The sequence below is a fragment of the Haliotis rufescens genome, unplaced genomic scaffold (genome assembly GCF_023055435.1).
Source record: "Haliotis rufescens isolate VD_foot unplaced genomic scaffold, xgHalRufe1.0.p SCAF_55, whole genome shotgun sequence".
Lineage (NCBI taxonomy): Eukaryota > Metazoa > Mollusca > Gastropoda > Lepetellida > Haliotidae > Haliotis > Haliotis rufescens.
In genome coordinates, this window is record NW_025964279.1 from 339,052 (window position 1) to 357,119 (window position 18,068).

The 18,068-nt window shown below is 40.9% G+C and overlaps 1 protein-coding gene across 1 annotated transcript in view; it reads left to right on the top strand.

The window, feature by feature from the left end:
- Nucleotides 1-14,999: 14,999 nt before the first annotated feature.
- LOC124121422 (integrator complex subunit 11-like) overlaps nucleotides 15,000-18,068 on the top strand; it is a 40,439-nt gene continuing 37,370 nt past the window's right edge. Inside the window, exons 1-2 of the mRNA XM_048385180.1 lie at nucleotides 15,000-15,160; nucleotides 16,448-16,459. Coding sequence (XP_048241137.1) covers nucleotides 15,133-15,160; nucleotides 16,448-16,459 — 40 coding nt within the window. The 5' untranslated portion in view covers nucleotides 15,000-15,132. The remainder of the gene's footprint in view (nucleotides 15,161-16,447; nucleotides 16,460-18,068) is intronic.

Sequence of the window (18,068 nt, forward strand, 5' to 3'; positions counted from 1 at the left end):
TTGCATGTACCGTAGTTACCTCTATTAGACGCCGGACCTATAATAGACGCCGGGCCTATAATAGACGTCGGCCTCTAACAGAAGCCGGGTCAATTGTTCAGTGCAAAAAATAGAAGACGGGCCTCTAATAGACGCCGGGTCGATCAATTGATACAATTAATGATCCCTTTCATATTGAAATGGGGGTATTAAAAGAAGCCGGGCCTCTAATTGACGCCGGGTCAAAGGATTGTCCGAAATAAATAGAATCCCGAGCGTCTAATAGAGGAAATTCGGTAAGTAAAATACTTACAGGTTTACAGTCTGTATTGGAACCAGATACACAACCAGGTAGCATGCTTAAGCAGGCATCGGAGTGAGTGAGTAAGTGACTTTGATTTGACGCCGCTTTGAGCCATATTCCAGCAATTTCACGGCGGGGGACGCCAGAAATGGGTTTCACACATTGTACCCATGTCGGGAATCGACACGTGACGAGCGAACGCTTTAACCACTAGGCTATCCGACCGCCCCTTTAATACGGCTTAAGTCACTGTCAGATTGATAAGTAAGAATGTATTATTCCTAATTATTATTATGAACTAATTTATACGACAATTATCAGTAAAATGTGAATTATTGTGACATGTGTGGAAAAATTACTTGTGAACAGTGAAAAGATGGTCTGAATTACCTGTGAACAGATATTGGTCATAGGCATTACCTCCACTGTTTTAAGGCTATGTGTGGTGAGGACAAAGCGGCACTTTGTAGAGACTAGGAGAGCTATGCGCCTTTATTCAAAGATTACCGTATTCGACGTAAAAAGCGCCCGGGAGCTCTCAAAATTAGAAATAGGGGGCTCTTATTAAAATATCATTTTGGTGGAAAAAAACCAACAGAGTTGAAATATCGTAAATTTCATGGTTTATGCTAACAGTCTGAAATGAAACAAAAGAAAAGTCTGTGCGTATTATACACGACAGATACATTTTCCAAAAATAAATTACCCATAATTACGGGTGCATATAACACACGAGTGCGCATTATACCCGAATGGTCTCCTCCCATTAGTAAGACAGCCCAGTTGTGAGACGCCTTAAAACAACAATGTCATACCTGGTTGCACATGTTAATCAGGTATTTAACCCCTATCATGAAAATGGACTTGTCTTATTATAGACAAAAGGATTGACTCAAGATGCTTGATACCCTCTTTTACTTTATTTCATTCAACATTTTAATTCATCCATCCCTTAAATCCATTGTTTTAACATATTCGCCACTTAGAGTTCAGTTAAAGTTAATATCACAGTTCACATCACAGTTCACATCGAGGTTGTCACACTGACACAACCTTAATCCATCTTCAGAAGTTTGCGAACAGCATCCAAGAACTGGAGTTGTGTCTTGACACCCTGGCATAGCTGATCCTTCAGCTTGGTCTTCTCAGATTTCTCAATCTTCTTGATGATCTCGATGAACCTGTAGAGATTAGGATGACGATGATTCAGTGATGCATTGAGGCAACTGTGGAAACCCTCCAGGTTGTTGTTAGTCCTTGGGCCGAATGTCTGGTGATGGTTCCACAGCGAAAGAGGGAATCTAGCTTCATGTAGACGTTGTAGACAATGGAAGCTGACTGGAGGACTCTAAGCTGATCATCAGTTGTAAATACCAGCACCGTCTTCTTCACCGTCGGCAAAAAGCAGAAACCGCTCACCATCATGGGTCTCTCTCCAGGGTTCTGCAATGTCGACTTCAGCTCTGGTTTTAGGGAGTTTCGGGATGGTGTGACTGCGGTGTCTGTACATGGCGCTGCCGACTGAGCTGAAGGAGGGAAATATAGCTGCAGCCTCCGGATCATGTCTCAAGACCTCGTCGTTGTAGAGGGCTGGCATAGGAGTGGTTGGTTTTTCTCTTGCTCTCTTCCTTCAGCTGCCAAGGAACTGGATTCTGCTGGTGTCTTCTGGTGGGTGGTTGTGTACAGTGAAATTTCTGACAAAATTTCCAACTGTTGTACATTTGCCAATGCAGGTCTTAACGGTACATCGCCAATGAGTACCAGTTTGTCTTACTTTGTTCTTGTAGTGGAGATATCCCTGAAAGAGGACCTAGAGAGTACCTCTTTGACTGGTAATGAACTCAACCTCCTGCAAACCTGCCATGATTGTGCATGAAATGTTCACAGACTAGGGGGGAATTTATATGTGTAATAAGTAAGTTTTAACAAAACATGCATCTCAACTTTTTGAGTAAGCTCCTACTAGCTCCTAACTCATTTATTTCCTGAGAATATTCAAACAGAATTACTGGCCTACTCTTATTAATTAATCAACTAATCATGGGCTGTGACCATTGTTAAGTGGGTAGACTGGTTGTGTTTGTTTAACTAATCCCACCTACTCCACTGTCTTACAATGGGTGTCTCACTAATGGGATGTCTTACTAATGGGATGTAACCACACGAATAAATAAGTCGTGTGTACATTGATCAATCGGAAGGGGTACTAATTGGGATTGTTCACTTCTAATATATCAGCAAATTTCACCGTGGGCGCTTATTAGAGCGGGGCGCTAATTACGTCGAAAACGGTAGTTAACAAAAGGTATACTTTGTATCATTATTGACATGTTAGGATACACGTTTTCAACATTTGCCCATTCAAATCTATATAATCCGTAATGCACAAACGGAAGTCCTTTACAATAATATATACATGCGCGTGTCCATTGTACTTTCCAGAAGTTTGAAATGTCGAAAGTGATCCAAACGCCAGCCAGTCTCCTGTCATCTTCCCGAGGCAAGAGAGTTTTATTTTTTACGTTTCCATGGCAACAAGTTGGACTTCTAGAAGGGTGGTGTTCGTTTCCGGAGCGTAACTCAAAAACCATGAAATACTTTCTTACAAAACTTTGCATGTCTACTAGGCACATACTGAACTGGTGCCTTTTGCTATTTAGGAATTTTATAAATTTTTTATTTTTTACGTTTCCATGGCAACAAGTTGGATTTAGGTTCTATAAGGGTGCTGTTCGTTTCCGGAGCGTAACTCAAAAACCGTTAAATTTCTTACAAAACGTTGCATGTTTACCAGACACATACTGAATTGGTGCCATTTGATATTAAGGAGTTTTATAAATGTTTATTTTAGAATTTCCATTGCAGCTATTTTGACATGGCCTAAGAGAAATGTTGGGTCAGTTACCTGGTTTGGGACCATAACGTGTTAAAATGGCGGGGGATATAGATGACTTCGTCGACTATACGCTTGTTGTTGCTTGTTGTAACTAGTATGTAACCAAATAAACAGTTAATTGTGTACCATCAAAGGGTCTCCCAACATAAACAACCATACAAACTCCTCTTGCGGCCATGACCATAAAACAAGATGTGCACTAAGGCAGTGCCCATGCATCTTCCCGAGGCAAGAGAGTTAACTGACTTTAAAAGTCCAGTTTCCACCCTTGCCGAACTAGGCTTGAATTACTGGGCTCGATCGTAGCGCCAGCAGTGGCTATTACCAGTTATGTCCCTTCTTAGCCTCTCCCAAGGACCAATCAGATTCCACCTCTCGTATCACTTGCGTTTGCTTCCCACAAAATGGTTGCGCCCGGTCAGGAAGATCTGATCGATAATCAAGATCTATATTGTGATAAAACGGGTCTTACATCGCGAAATGCATCAAATCACGTGGGCACCTTGATTAAAAACATGAGAAGATTTGGAAAATATCTGCTGACAACGAGTTGGTGGTGCACATGCTTTGCAAGTTCTGCAATCGACCGAAATCTGCACGACAGTTTACGAACCGGATTTCAATTTCGGTGCGCGATTTTGATTGGACTATGCATAGACTCGTTAGTCCAGCCAAACTGTAACTCCATAATACCAGCCTAGATCGGCAAGGGTGGAATCTGGACATTTGTAGTCTCTTCTCTTGCCTCGGGAAGATGGTATCCTGTTAGTTAGAGAGCAAACTTAGAAATATGCCGACCTTAAACTATTAACTATATCTTTATAGATATAGGGGCGGTCGGGTAGCCTAGTGGTTAAAGCGTTAACTCACGCCGACGACCCGGGTTCGATTCCCGACATGGGTACAATGTGTGAAGCCCATTTCTGGTGTCCCCCGCCGTGATATTGCTGGAATACTGCTAAAAGCGGCGTAAAACCAAACACACTCACTCACTCACACTCACTCATGTTCCCAGCCAATATGACATGTCCGATTGTGTGCAAGGCAAGAAATGTTGTACGGTTTTCAAGATCTGCTCCGGAACTGTATAATCAGCGAGGCAAAGAAAGTATACACTTGAAAATTGGATGTGACCAAACAATTACAAACGTTATCAAAACGTTACTAGGCTGAAAACAGTCGCCGAAACACTGCAGACGTGAGGTCTAAAACACAACAATGGTACCCGTACTAAATACAACCGCCTCCGTGGTCTAATGGTAGAGCGTCCGCCCGGAGAGCAGAAGGTCCGGGGTTCGATCCCGGGCCGCGTCATACCAAAATACTTTAAAAGATGATACTTGTTGTTACCCTGTCTGGTGCTCGGCATTAAAGGGGCTAAATCAAACAATGGTCGGCTCGGAGTCAGTCTACTGTGTCTGAGTGGGGTATTCATGTTAAACTGCGGCATGGTATCTCAGTGAGCTAGCACTATAAATCGGCATCAGTCCGGACTAGTACAAGCAGCCACACAAACACACACGTACATGCACGTCGCTATATAAGTGCAATAATCTTGGACGCGACGTTAAACCCTATTTCACCTCACCTCACCACCTTCTCTGTTAAATAGTCAATTTCAACCTTCTGATTTAAAAATACTTTGCAAAAATGTAAGAAATAGTGGGAATCATCATGACATTTCTTGGCGTTGACAAATGGAAATGATATGATCACATCTGCTGGGCGGTAGGCCATCAATCTAATGAATCTTAGCCAGGATTCCCGAATTTTATTTTCTATATAACATTCCCAATAATTAATTACAAACACACAATGTATTAATCATTAATTAAGAAGCCAAATGTATTGTTTTGAACTCTTAGACAATCTTGAAAGTCTTTATGCATGTTTTTAATTCACGATATCTTAATGGAACTACAATAAAAATAATATTTGTACGTTTGTTGTTTAACGCCGCACTCAGCAATATTTCAACAATATGACGGCGGTCTGTAAATAATCGAGTCTGGACCAGACAATCCAGTGATTGACATCATGAGCATCGACCAACACAATTGGGATACAATGACTTGCTTTGTAGAACGGGGCCCAGACTCGATATTTTACATGCTTTTGGTATATTGTTTGAATATTGCTGACGGTGGCGTTAAACAACATACATCTTTCTTTCAGTGATCGTTCATCAGAGCAACATCACATTCCCCAAGTCGCCCATCCTCCTCCACTTTCTACTGACTGCAGTGTCTTTTGGGGCCTATGTGACACCACTGTTGGTGGAACCATTCCTCGGCCACTCATATTCAATTCCTGAGAAAATTAATCCATTCCCATTGAATGGCTCCGAGCCGTCTATTACCGATGAACCTTCAATAAATGCCACTGGCTATCATAGTTCAGCATTTAGCACCAACGAGATGACAGTCACTGGTCGTCTCTCATCCTCCTCTGGGGGTACGGAGGATACAACTGACACTCATCGACCTTCATACTTTAGGGCGGACGTTCGCATGCTTTATGTATTGCTAGGTTTGTTAAATGTACCAGCTTTTATTGGACAAATAATTTTCGTTAAGCTTAATAAGAACGAAACGGTGAATGAATCATTAGATGGTGGTTTTAAAGTCGTGGATAAAAATAAGAATTCTCCTAAGTTCCTGGTATTTTTTAGTACCCTACTTTTAACGTACGTATCGTTTTGTGGACTGCCATTCGCTTATGGGAGCCTTTTGACGACGTATGGTGTTGACAGTTCTCTGAGGCTCAGTGTTCAAAGGATGGCAGTGATGACATCAGTGTACTGGCTGCACCATTTCATAGGACGAATATTGGGCACTGTATCAAGTACATGTATTTCTCAGACACAATTAATCTACATTTGCTTAGGGGCAGAACTGATTTCAGGAATAATGTTGTGTATTCCTTCTCTTGGAGAGATAGGTCTATGGGTAGAGTCAGTGTTAATTGCTTTGTTTTCAGGTCCCCTAGTTGCAGCTATGTTCAGTTGGGCAAGAAGTCATATCTATCTTACCCCATTAGTCTTAGGTATGTGCAGCTTTGCAGATACGTTTGGGCTCGCAATCTTGCCTTTTTGTGCAGGGCAACTTATGGCTCACTTTGGAGTTAACGTTTTGATGTACTTCTTTGTGTCACAGTCGTTATTTCAACTAGTGTTGTTCATCATACTATCGCGTATTGGTTTCCTGATGGGAGACATTGGTTGATGAAGATGCTTGTGTTGTTGAATGCTGCAATCACCATTGGTCAGCACTTAGCCCTTTGATTGATTGATTGTGTCTTGTTTAACGCCCCACTCAGCAATATTTCAATTATATAACGCCGATCTGTAATTTATCGAATTTAGACCATATAATCCATTGAACATTGATCCATGCAACTGGCATACGGTGACATGCAATCAACCGGGTCACCGGGCCTCGTCATCTGATCCAATTAGTCGCCTCCTACGACAAGTGTAGTGAGTGAGTGGTTTAACGCCGCTTTTGGCAATATTCCAGCAATATCACGGCGGGGGACACCAGAAATGGGCTTCACACATTGTACCCATGTCGGGAATCGAACCCGGGTCTTCGGCGTGACGAGCGAACGCTTTAACCACTAGGCTACCCGACCGCCCCACGACAAGTGTAGGTTACCGAAGACCTACATTAAGGGTTCTACGGTATGATAACAATTACTCCTATTCTTTTATATAGGCTTACCACCATGAAGAGAGATTGACACACAGATATTTACATATTTCAGTATTGGAGGCCCCATGGCCCGGAGTACCATACCACACACTGCCAACGGTGTGTGGTACAGGAATTTGAAACGTTCATTAATCGTGAATTCTCTTTACATGCATCATGTCATTTTCAATTGAAACGCCTTCAAAGACTCTCTTGATGACACTGGTGGATATGTCATGAATATACAGCAAGTACATGTCATGAATATACATCAAGTGCACATGATTCTACCAGGATGAAAATCTACAATACTATATCTACATATATGAATGTACATCAATTATGGAATGTCAATTTACATCATTAAATTTTTTTCAAATCTATAGGCTATATTAATCACATATTTAACTATATTTACTGCCGCAAGCGAACACAAAATGACACAAGTGAGTGCGTATGGTTTTACGCATTCTTTATTCCAGCTTCACACATTGTGCCCTTGAGGAGTTTGATAAGCCTGCAGCGACAACACCAATGATTAAGAAATCGTATTTTGCCGCACACAACGACAAAGTCAGCTGTCATGCACATATTATTGAAATACATATGTTACTGTTACAAGGCACCAGAAGGCTTATAGATTATCGTTTGGCTACAAATCATAGATATTTCCAATATAATAAGTCTTTAAGCATTAAAGACCTGCCTTTCCATTCCTATAATTTTCGCCTCTATTTTGCGTTCTAAGGCCAATCGAATTTGTTTCCTTGGAAAATTGAGACTGGTTATGTATGATCTAGCATTGACGTTTTATAGTCTTGCAATTTTAATGAGTATTCCATATCTAAAATTTCAAACTGTAGAAACAGATATAATCAAATTACAATATTGAAAGATATTTCGCAACTTGCGCTGGTAATGTTATAAGTACACTCTACGAGGGTTTGCAAAATGTTCCTTGGCTAACTACGAAGGATGTACAGTACACCATTAACAGCTTGCATGTACCGTATTTACCTCTATTAGACGCCGGACCTATAATAGACGCCGGGCCTATAATAGACGCCGGCCTCAAACAGAAGCCGCGTCAATTGTTCAGTGCAAAAAACAGAAGACGGGCCTCTAATAGACGCCGGGTCGATCAATTGATACAATTAATGATCCCTTTCATATTGAAATGGGGGTATTAAAAGAAGCCGGGCCTCCAATAGACGCCGGGCCTCTAATTGACGCTGGGTCAAAGAATCCCGAGCGTCTAATAGAGGAAATTCGGTAAGTAAAACACTTACATGTTTACAGTCTGTATTGGAACCAGATACACAACCAGGTAGCATGCTTAAGCAGGCATCGGAGTGAGTGAGTGAGTGACTTTGATTTGACGCCGCTTTGAGCCATATTCCAGCAATTTCACGGCGGGGGACGCCAGAAATGGGTTTCACACATTGTACCCTTGTCGGGAATCGACATGTGACGAGCGAACGCTTTAACCACTAGGCTACCCAACCGCCCCTTTAATACGGCTTAAGTCACTGTCAGATTGATAAGTAAGAATGTATTATTCCTGATTATTATTATGAACTAATTTATACGACAATTATCAGTAAAATGTGAATTATTGTGACATGTGTGGAAAAATTACTTGTGAACAGTGAAAAGATGGGCTGAATTACCTGTGAACAGATATTGGTCATAGGCATTACCTCCACTGTTTTAAGGCTATGTGTGGAAAGGACAAAGCGGCACTTTGTAGAGACTAGGAGAGCTATGCGCCTTTATTCAAAGATTACCGTATTCGACGTAAAAAGCGCCCGGGAGCTCTCAAAATTAGAAATAGGGGGCTCTTATTAAAATATCATTTTGGTGAAAAAAAAAAAACAGAGTTGAAATATCGTAAATTTCATGGTTTATGCTAACAGTCTGAAATGAAACAAAAGAAAAGTCTGTGCGTATTATACACGACAGATACATTTTCAAAAATGTATTGCCCATAATTACGGGTGCATATAACACACGAGTGCGCATTATACACGAATAAATAAGTCTTGTGTACATTGATCAATCGGAAGGGGTACTAATTGGGATTGTTCACTTCTAATATATCAGCAAATATCGCCGTGGGCGCTTATTAGAGCGGGGCGCTAATTACGTCGAAAACGGTAGTTAACAAAAGGTATACTTTGTATCATTATTGACATGTTAGGATACACGTTTTCAACATTTGCGCATTCAGATCTATATAATCCGTAATGCACAAACGGAAGTCCATTGTACTTTCCAGAAGTTTGAAATGTCGAAAGTGATTCAAACACCAGCCAGTCTCCTGTCATCTTCCCGAGGCAAGAGAGTTTTATTTTTTACGTTTCCATGGCAACAAGTTGGACTTAGGTTCTATAAGGGTTGTGTTCGTTTCCGGAGCGTAACTCAAAAACCATTAAATACTTTCTTACAAAACTTTGCATGTCTACTAGGCACATACTGATCTGGTGCCATTTGATATTAAGGAGTTTTATAAATGTTTATTTTAGAATTTCCATTGCAGCTATTTTGACATGGCCTAAGAGAAATTTTGGGTCAGTTACCTGGTTTGGGACCATAACGTGTTAAAATGGCGGGGGATATAGATGACTTCGTCGACTATACGCTTGTTGTTGCTTGTTGTAACTAGTATGTAACCAAATAAACAGTTAATTGTGTACCATCAAAGGGTCTCCCAACATAAACAACCATACAAACTCCTCTTGCGGCCATGACCATAAAACAAGATGTGCACTAAAGCAGTGCCCATGCATCTTCCCGAGGCAAGAGAGTTAACTGACTTTAAAAGTCCAGTTTCCACCCTTGCCGAACTAGGCTTGAATTACTGGGCTCGATCATAGCGCCAGCAGTGGCTATTACCAGTTATGTCCCTTCTTAGCCTCTCCCAAGGACCAATCAGATTCCACCTCTCGTATCACTTGCGTTTGCTTCCCACAAAATGGTTGCACCCGGTCAGGAAGATCTGATCGATAATCAAGATCTATATTGTGATAAAACGGGTCTTACATCGCGAAATACACGTGATTAAAAACATGAGGAGAATTGGAAAATATCTGCTGACAACGAGTTGGTGGTGCACATGCTTTGCAAGTTCTGCAATCGACCGAAATCTGCACGACAGTTTACGAACCGGATTTCAATTTCGGTGCGCGATTTTGATTGGACTATGCATAGGCTCGTTAGTCAAGCCAAAATGTAACTCCATAATACCAGCCTAGATCGGCAAGGGTGGAATCTGGACATTTGTAGTCTCTTCTCTTGCCTCGGGAAGATGGTATCCTGTTAGTTAGAGAGCAAACTCTAGAAATATGCCGACGTTAAACTATTAACTATATCTTTATAGATATAGGGGCGGTCGGGTAGCCTAGTGGTTAAAGCGTTAACTCGTCACGCCGACGACCCGGGTTCGATTCCCGACATGGGTACAATGTGTGAAGCCCATTTCTGGTGTCCCCCGCCGTGATATTGCTGGAATAGTGCTAAAAGCGGCGTAAAACCATACTTACTCACTCACTCACTCACTTATAGATATAGATATTCAGGCGTAGGCCGGTCAATCATTCATGCTTGCTATTAAACATGCATGGTGATAAGAGTTTAGTAATGGTCACCCAACAGACATAATGACAGGAAGAAATATCATCAACAGGCTAGTGTTCTGTGTTTTGGGCGTGGACCATTTATAGAAACACATTTGAACCGCACCAGCTACTTCCAACAGATAAAACACACAAAACGTCGGATACTTACTAGAATTTACATTTGCAATTCCAATAAATACATTATTCAGAAGTAAGAAACAATAAAGCAAAACACGTTGATCAACGATGTGATACAGGTCGTCATTATATCGATCTGATACCATTGGCATTGGCATTTCAGTGAGTGAGTAAACAGCTAACGTCACATAGGCCATATTTCAGCCATATCGTGACGAGAAGTTAGATTATTAATAAATATTTTTACATTGAATAAAAACCTGTCATAGATGGACATTAACCCCCTGGATGCCAGAGCGACATATATGTCCCTCCTCTACAACCCTCACTTTGAAGTCGAATAAAATTCAAAATACATCACCCACACAGGTACACTTGACAGTTTTGAATAAGGTTGGAAATTCCCTGTTCTGTGATATCATCCACTGGCATTTGATATGTAGTTATGTCGTTCAGATATTAGGCAGTATTTTGTTCGCTCACAGTTTCCGTAAAGCTTCTAAATAAAACAATCGTCGCACAGTACTTTTATCGGTGTACGATAAAAAGCGGAGACATTTACTGTTTTTCAACGCAGAATGAATTCTCGGACAACACGTAGAAGTGTCTTTTTTTAAAACCGGTTTAATATTTGCAGTTTAATTTACACCATTTAATAGGAAATTTAATATTCTCAATCTCTGCGTAATTTTATAGCCAGAGGTAGATCCAGTGCCGCGTGAGCGTACTTCTCGCACAACCTTCACTTTTCCGATCTAAGGCAAATGTGCGTCAGAAAAAAAACCTCGGCATCCAGAGGGTTAATGTAACGAGATAATAACAGATTTAAGTGAGTGAGTGAGTTAAATGTTAACGTCACATCGGCAATATTTCGGCCATATCGTGACGAGAACAATTTATACATGAATAGCAAATACATTTAGACCATATAAAAACCTGTCCACAAAGGACAGTAAAACAAACAGAGTATTACAGATTAATATTAAAATTAGAATATAACCATAAAACGATATCACTTAACATAACAATATACTTAAAAAATGGGCTATAGATCACCAGCAACCAAGTTGGGCCACCACACTTGGGATCATGGGGACTCAGTACATCTGCTTCCTGCATGGTACTCATGCAGGATTTACATCATAACTTTAGTTACTGGTGATTGTGGACAAGGTTTGGCCAAAGATTAAAACAAACAAATATTCTTCGATTAAAACACTGGTAGACATAAAAAAAATACTTTGAATGACGTGGACTTACAATTATAAGGGAAAGAATATTTGTATGCCCTTTCAACTCCCAACAAGGGCACAGCCGCTAATAATCTCAGTTTATAATCATATACTAGCAATTTATAAAACACATATAAAATATATCAATTAATTAAATTTAAATTTCTTGAAAAAAAGACCCAAATTTCTTGGAAAAAAAGACCCCACTACTAAAAAGGATTATCTGCTTCAAAATATCATTTATGAATGAAGCTTTGAAATATTTATCCCTTGTGATGGAACCGTTATCACTTAGGGCATGCCTGACCGTGATTCTTTCATCACAAGGGATACAGAATGGAGAAGCCTCACCTTTCAATAAATATTTCTCAGTATATCTGCTATGGCCTAAACGACATCGTCGTAAAATGACCTCTTCAAATCTGGACTGACAACCCAAGTAGGTATTTGGTTTGATTTTATGTAACTTATTTATACCTACTTGGGTGTCTCACTTCTTTTGAATGAGATCTCGGATGTAACATATGAAACAGGTTTGAATTTACTGTATGGGATAAGAAGCAAAAGCCATTGGGTTACCTTCATACCCACACGACAGGGCAAGCAACAAAAGACGATGTCGTATTGGCAAGTTGAAAGAGGTGAGGTGAGGTGAAATTGGGTTTAACGTCGCGTCCAAGATTTTTGTACTTATATTAGCGACGTACATGCACGTGTGTGTGTGTGGATGCTTGTACTAGTATAGTGCTAGCTCACTGAGATACCATGCCGCAGTTTAACACGAATACCCCACTCAGACACAGTATACTGACTCCGAGCCGACCAGTCCTTGTTTTAGCGCCAGACAGGGTAACAACAAGTACATCTTTTAACGTCTTTTGGTATGACGCGGCCGGGGATGGAACTCCGGACCTTCCGCTCTCCGGGCGGACGCTCTATACCTCTAGACCACGGAGGCGGTTGGCCAGTTGAATGGTCATTGTTATCTAAAATAATCAAGATCAGATGAATCAAGTTCAGAATGAGTTTATTTATTTATTTATTTATTTATTTATTTATTTATTTATTTATTTATTTATTTATTTATTTATTTATTTATTTATTTATTTATTTATTTATTTATTTATTTATTTATTTATTTATTTATTTATTTATTTATTTATTTATTTATTTATTTATTTATTTATTTATTTATTTATTTATCCCCATTGTAGTATTGATTGTGGTTCAGCAAAGCTGTTCCCTGCTCTCGATGGAGCGCCAACAAGGGCGATAAAATATATGAAGCGGTACACCAGGAGACTAACACCATAGAGATGCAGGAATGTCATATTCCAGCAGAACAACAGAACCCAACACATGCGCCCATGAGGCACCGCGCGCCTGCTCGGCCTACGACTCAAAGCACATGGCATTCGAATGGTAGGATAAGCTTGGGTACAATCGGCATACAGGAAAAATCGACTCTGCTCTTTCTATGATTGTTTGTTTGTTGTTTAAACGCCGCACTCAATATTCCACCTATATGGCGGCGGTCTGTTAATAATCGAGTCTTGACCAGACAATCCAGTGATCGTTATCAGAGAGCAAAATATTTGCTGCTGAGGATTGCAACAACTGAAAACACTTATACCCCCTCAGCGTCAAAGACGTCGTTTGAAGACTCAAGAATTAGGCAGATGCATAGGCATGCTTGAAACTGGGTCAACACAACGTCACGTTGCAAACGTCCTTGGTGTCAGCCATAGTGTGATCAGAAGGGCATGGAATCGATAGCTAGCGACATGCAGGTGGTCGACAGTGTTCCACAACAAAATGGGGAGACAGATTTCTCCTGACTGTAGCAAGACGTCATCACTTCGTGCATGACTTCCACCACACTCAGAAATGACACGCGGAACGCCAGTGGCGTTAGCGTTTCTATACTCACACAGTGCGTAATCGTCTCCGTGAGGCTGTACCGGTCACGGAGGGCATGCATTTGCATCCCACTGACCAGACATCACGTGCAGGAAGGCACGTTTGAATTGGGCTAAAGATTACGTCAGTTGGAGAGTGAGTGAGTTGGGTTTAACGCCGCCTTTAACAATATTCCAGTTATATCGCGACGTGTCAGCTTAATGTGGGAGGAAAGCCCGAAGTGATGCAGGTCTCAGACGTTTACCACTTCGGTGAAACCCACGAGCACGGGTATGGTGCTGACAAACCTAGAAACATAATTGGAGCGAACCGGGATTCGAACCCACAATCATAGGTTTCTGGCGTGCCCAAGGGACGCAACTCTGCACAGCGAATCGCGGCGCCTTAGACGACTGGGCCACCCGTGCCCCCAAGTTGGAGAGGCCAGGCCGGGCGAGGGTTGTAGTACTTTTCATCGATGAATCGAGATACTGTCTAAATTTCACAGATCGTCCTGAATTTCGGGATTCCAACGTAGCCGAACATGACCGCTATGAAGGAGCTGGAAGAACCGATCTCCATGTGCAACAGCGGGGCCCGATGACAGGTGTGCGATACAGGGATGACATTCTGAATGTGTACGTGAGACCGTATCCTGGTGCACTTGGACCGGGCTTCATCCTCATGGACCACAACTCACGACCTCATCGAGCCAGGGTCGTTTATGCCTATACTTAGAGCAGGAGACAATTGTCCGCATGGATTGGCCAGTCCGGTGATCAGACCTCAACCCTATCCAACACCTATGGAACGAACCGCAGATCACCCTCTCACGACCCCCTGTCTTTAAAAGGAACTCGGCAATGTTCTCACTGAAGAGTGGAACAATCTTCCCTTGGCAACCATCCAGTCACTTATTGGGAGCATGAGACGGCGGTGCAAGGCTGTGATCGAATCACGTGGATCACATACGCGCTGCTGAGTTGTTTTTTTTCGACAATGAATTTGTTTTCGTGATTTTTTAACTTTTCAGTTTTGGGCAGATACTTTCATTTTAAAGGGCGATCTGACTTTTTATTGGCCACATATTATTTGTTGGCATTGTGTAGCACATGGCAACGGACTTTTGCTCATTAAACATGTCTTCACACAATATTGTCTTTGGCTATTTCAACAGATGCTCACAAGTTGATGAACTACCGTTTAAATCCTTATTTCGTTTCAGCAGGAATGGCAATTTTGAATAACCAATATGTCTGCGCCCAGAAGCCGCGAGGTTGAAAAGTGTTTGTAAACACAAATAGAGCCAGTGTCTGGAAACTGGACATAATTATTGTCTCTCTTGTTGTCATATATTTGTCGTCATTGGTTCATCATGGCTGAACTCCGAGTGACTCCACTAGGTATGATTTCATTTAAATTCTAGGGCCTAGAAACTGTCCACTGCAGAAGTAAGTTAGTGGACCTGTGGACATAGTTGTTAATTTCGACGATAACTATTGCAATAAAAAACAGAGTCATACTGAACAATATCATATGCACGTTGAATAACGTAACGTGCTTGAATATGAGAATGGTTCCAACACTGAAACTAAAGTTTTCATTATTCTTTATGATGGTATCTATCTGCTAATAGTGACAACTCGTGTGTGGTAGAGTTGATGTTATTGTTCAGTAGCTTACTGTGATTTTTATACCAATTATTGTGATTATGGTACCATATGACGCTTTCATGCAGAGTAAGTAGGGCTGTAAACAAATGTAACTGCATGACAACTGACTAAAGAGAATATCACTGGAAATGTATTGACTATTGTTGTATTGAAACTGAATAATGTGCATTTGTTTCTCTATGAGTCCCGTCCGGGGTTCGAACCCACATTTGCCAGAGTGAGGCACCTAATCGCCAGCACACAAAGTCAGCGATCTAACCCACTCAGCCACCGAGGCTTCCACAAAAAACAGTCTGACAACTGGTAGTCTAGATCACGTACTTGAGTACCCCTCTGACAAGTGTCAATTGGCATGGCTCCCATGGCCAAAAGCTATGAATAGCTCGGTGGCTGAGTGGGTTAGATCGCTGACTTTGTTTGTTGGCGATAAGGTGCCTCACTCTGGCAAGTGTGGGTTCGAATCCCGGACAGGACTCAACCCCCAAAAAGTACGAGAATCTGTTCTTTACTAAGAAAATGTTATCCCAAATATAACATCGGTTACATCTTAAAAGGTGTCTACGAAGTCACTCCCAGTTTCTTGACGAGTTGTGTTTTGTGTTTGTTTCTTGTAAATTGTGTCTGCGAGTTGTGTCTATGAACATGATGAATTCACTGCATTTCATGAAATAACATGTAATGGTGTGCACAAAGCCCTCCCTCCATTAATAATGTTAATCATCACTTAGTAGAAATCAAATGTAGACTGTCTAGTGGATGTTTTACATTACAGTAAACTACGGTTATAACGAACTTGAGGGGACCACTAATTTTAGTTCGTAATAACCGTAGTTCGTTATATGCAGACAAACAGCATATATACAACAAATGGTCCGGACTAAAAATAAGTGCGTTATATCCGTCAGTTCGTTATAAGCGTGTTCGTTATAAGCGTGTTCGTTATAAACGTAGTTTACTGTATACTATATATTTTGATCATAATGTTCCTATTTCTTATCTTTATTTTTTCTGTTTCAGGGGCTGGCCAAGGTGAGCTGCTATTTCATTCCCAAAGAGAGTATAAGCATGACAAATCAGGGCTGAACACGCTGGATGTATGTGTTGTGACAGATTCAGTAGCCGGAGCGATTTTTGTGTCATTCTCACTAATGACATCATGGACAATGCTCACACTTTTTAGCAGTGCACACACCGGGTGTTACAAACATGATATTGCCTGTCTGTTTTTGGTAATGTTAGTTTTCCACAAGATACTGGAGCGAGCAAGAAGAAATAATTGGCGAAGTAATTTGGAACAATGTTGAACAAAAATGAAATAAACTTTGTCATGGAATTCATTATCAGATGTAGGCATCAGTAATGTTGATGAAGTTTTTACGATTTAGTAACTCAAACCCATGATTTCATCATGGCATTGCTTATTATTTCCTGTGTTTATATATCTGTAAGCGAAAAGCATGTGAAAACAATCAAATGGAAGAAATTCACAAAGAAAACTGGATTGACTCAGTCACTGCTACAGCAAATTGATAAAAACAAAAAAGCAAGTCTGGTAATAGCAATAGACTTTCATTAATAGCTAAATCTTAGTTTGAAGATATATCCCAGAGACAAGAAATGCTAAGTGAAACCCAGTTATTGCTACATATCCAAGACACCATCATCTCAATAAACACACACCTGAGGTAGGAGGGTCATGACATGACAGTTGACATGTGCATATTTTTCATAGTCTTTATGAGGTAATCATATCAAAATATGATTCAGCCCTAAGATCAGTCTATCACAGTCCTCTTATCTTCCACACAATCAGAAATCTGCACAAGGTTTCACGGGGGGGTACTTTTTTTTTATCAAACTATGACAATCGAGGTGATTTCCAAATACCAGGGGCAGTGGGTAGCCTGGTGGTTAAAGCGTTCACTCATCACACTGAAGATCAGTGTTCGATTCCCCAGGGTACAATGTGTAAAGCCCATTTCTGGTGTCCCCCATGTGATATTGCTGGAATATTGCTAACAGAGGCGTAAAACCATACTCACTCACTCCAAATGCCAGCATCTGTTAAGAATCCGCCGTCTTATTTTCGGTGTCCCGCTGTAAAGATATTTCAATACAAATTTGAAAAGGATACATTGGGTAATTACGCAGACTTGTGTTGTCCTATTGAATTTTAGAAATTCTTCATCCATATTTATACACAAGAAGCAAGAATTCATTGGGTAATGGTAATTTGTACTTGTTGACATTAATGCTGGCTGAGACAGTTGCTGTAAATCCCCGGCCGCGTCATACCAAAAGACGTTAAAAGATGGTACTTGTTGTTACCCTGTCTGGCCCTCGGCATTAAGGGGCTAAAACAAGGACTAGTCGGCTCGGAGTCAGTAAACTGTGTCTGAGTGGGGTATTCATGTTAAATTGTGGCATGGTATCTCAGTGAGCCAGCACTATAAATCGGCATCAGTCCGGACTAGTACAAGCAGCCACACAAACACACACACGTACATGCATGTCGCTATATAAGTGCAATAATCTTGGACGCGACGTTAAACCCAATTTCACCTCACACCTGACATGAAAAGATTTCAAAAGTTTAATATTTATGTCAACATAATAGCAACATAGTGGGTAAGCAGCA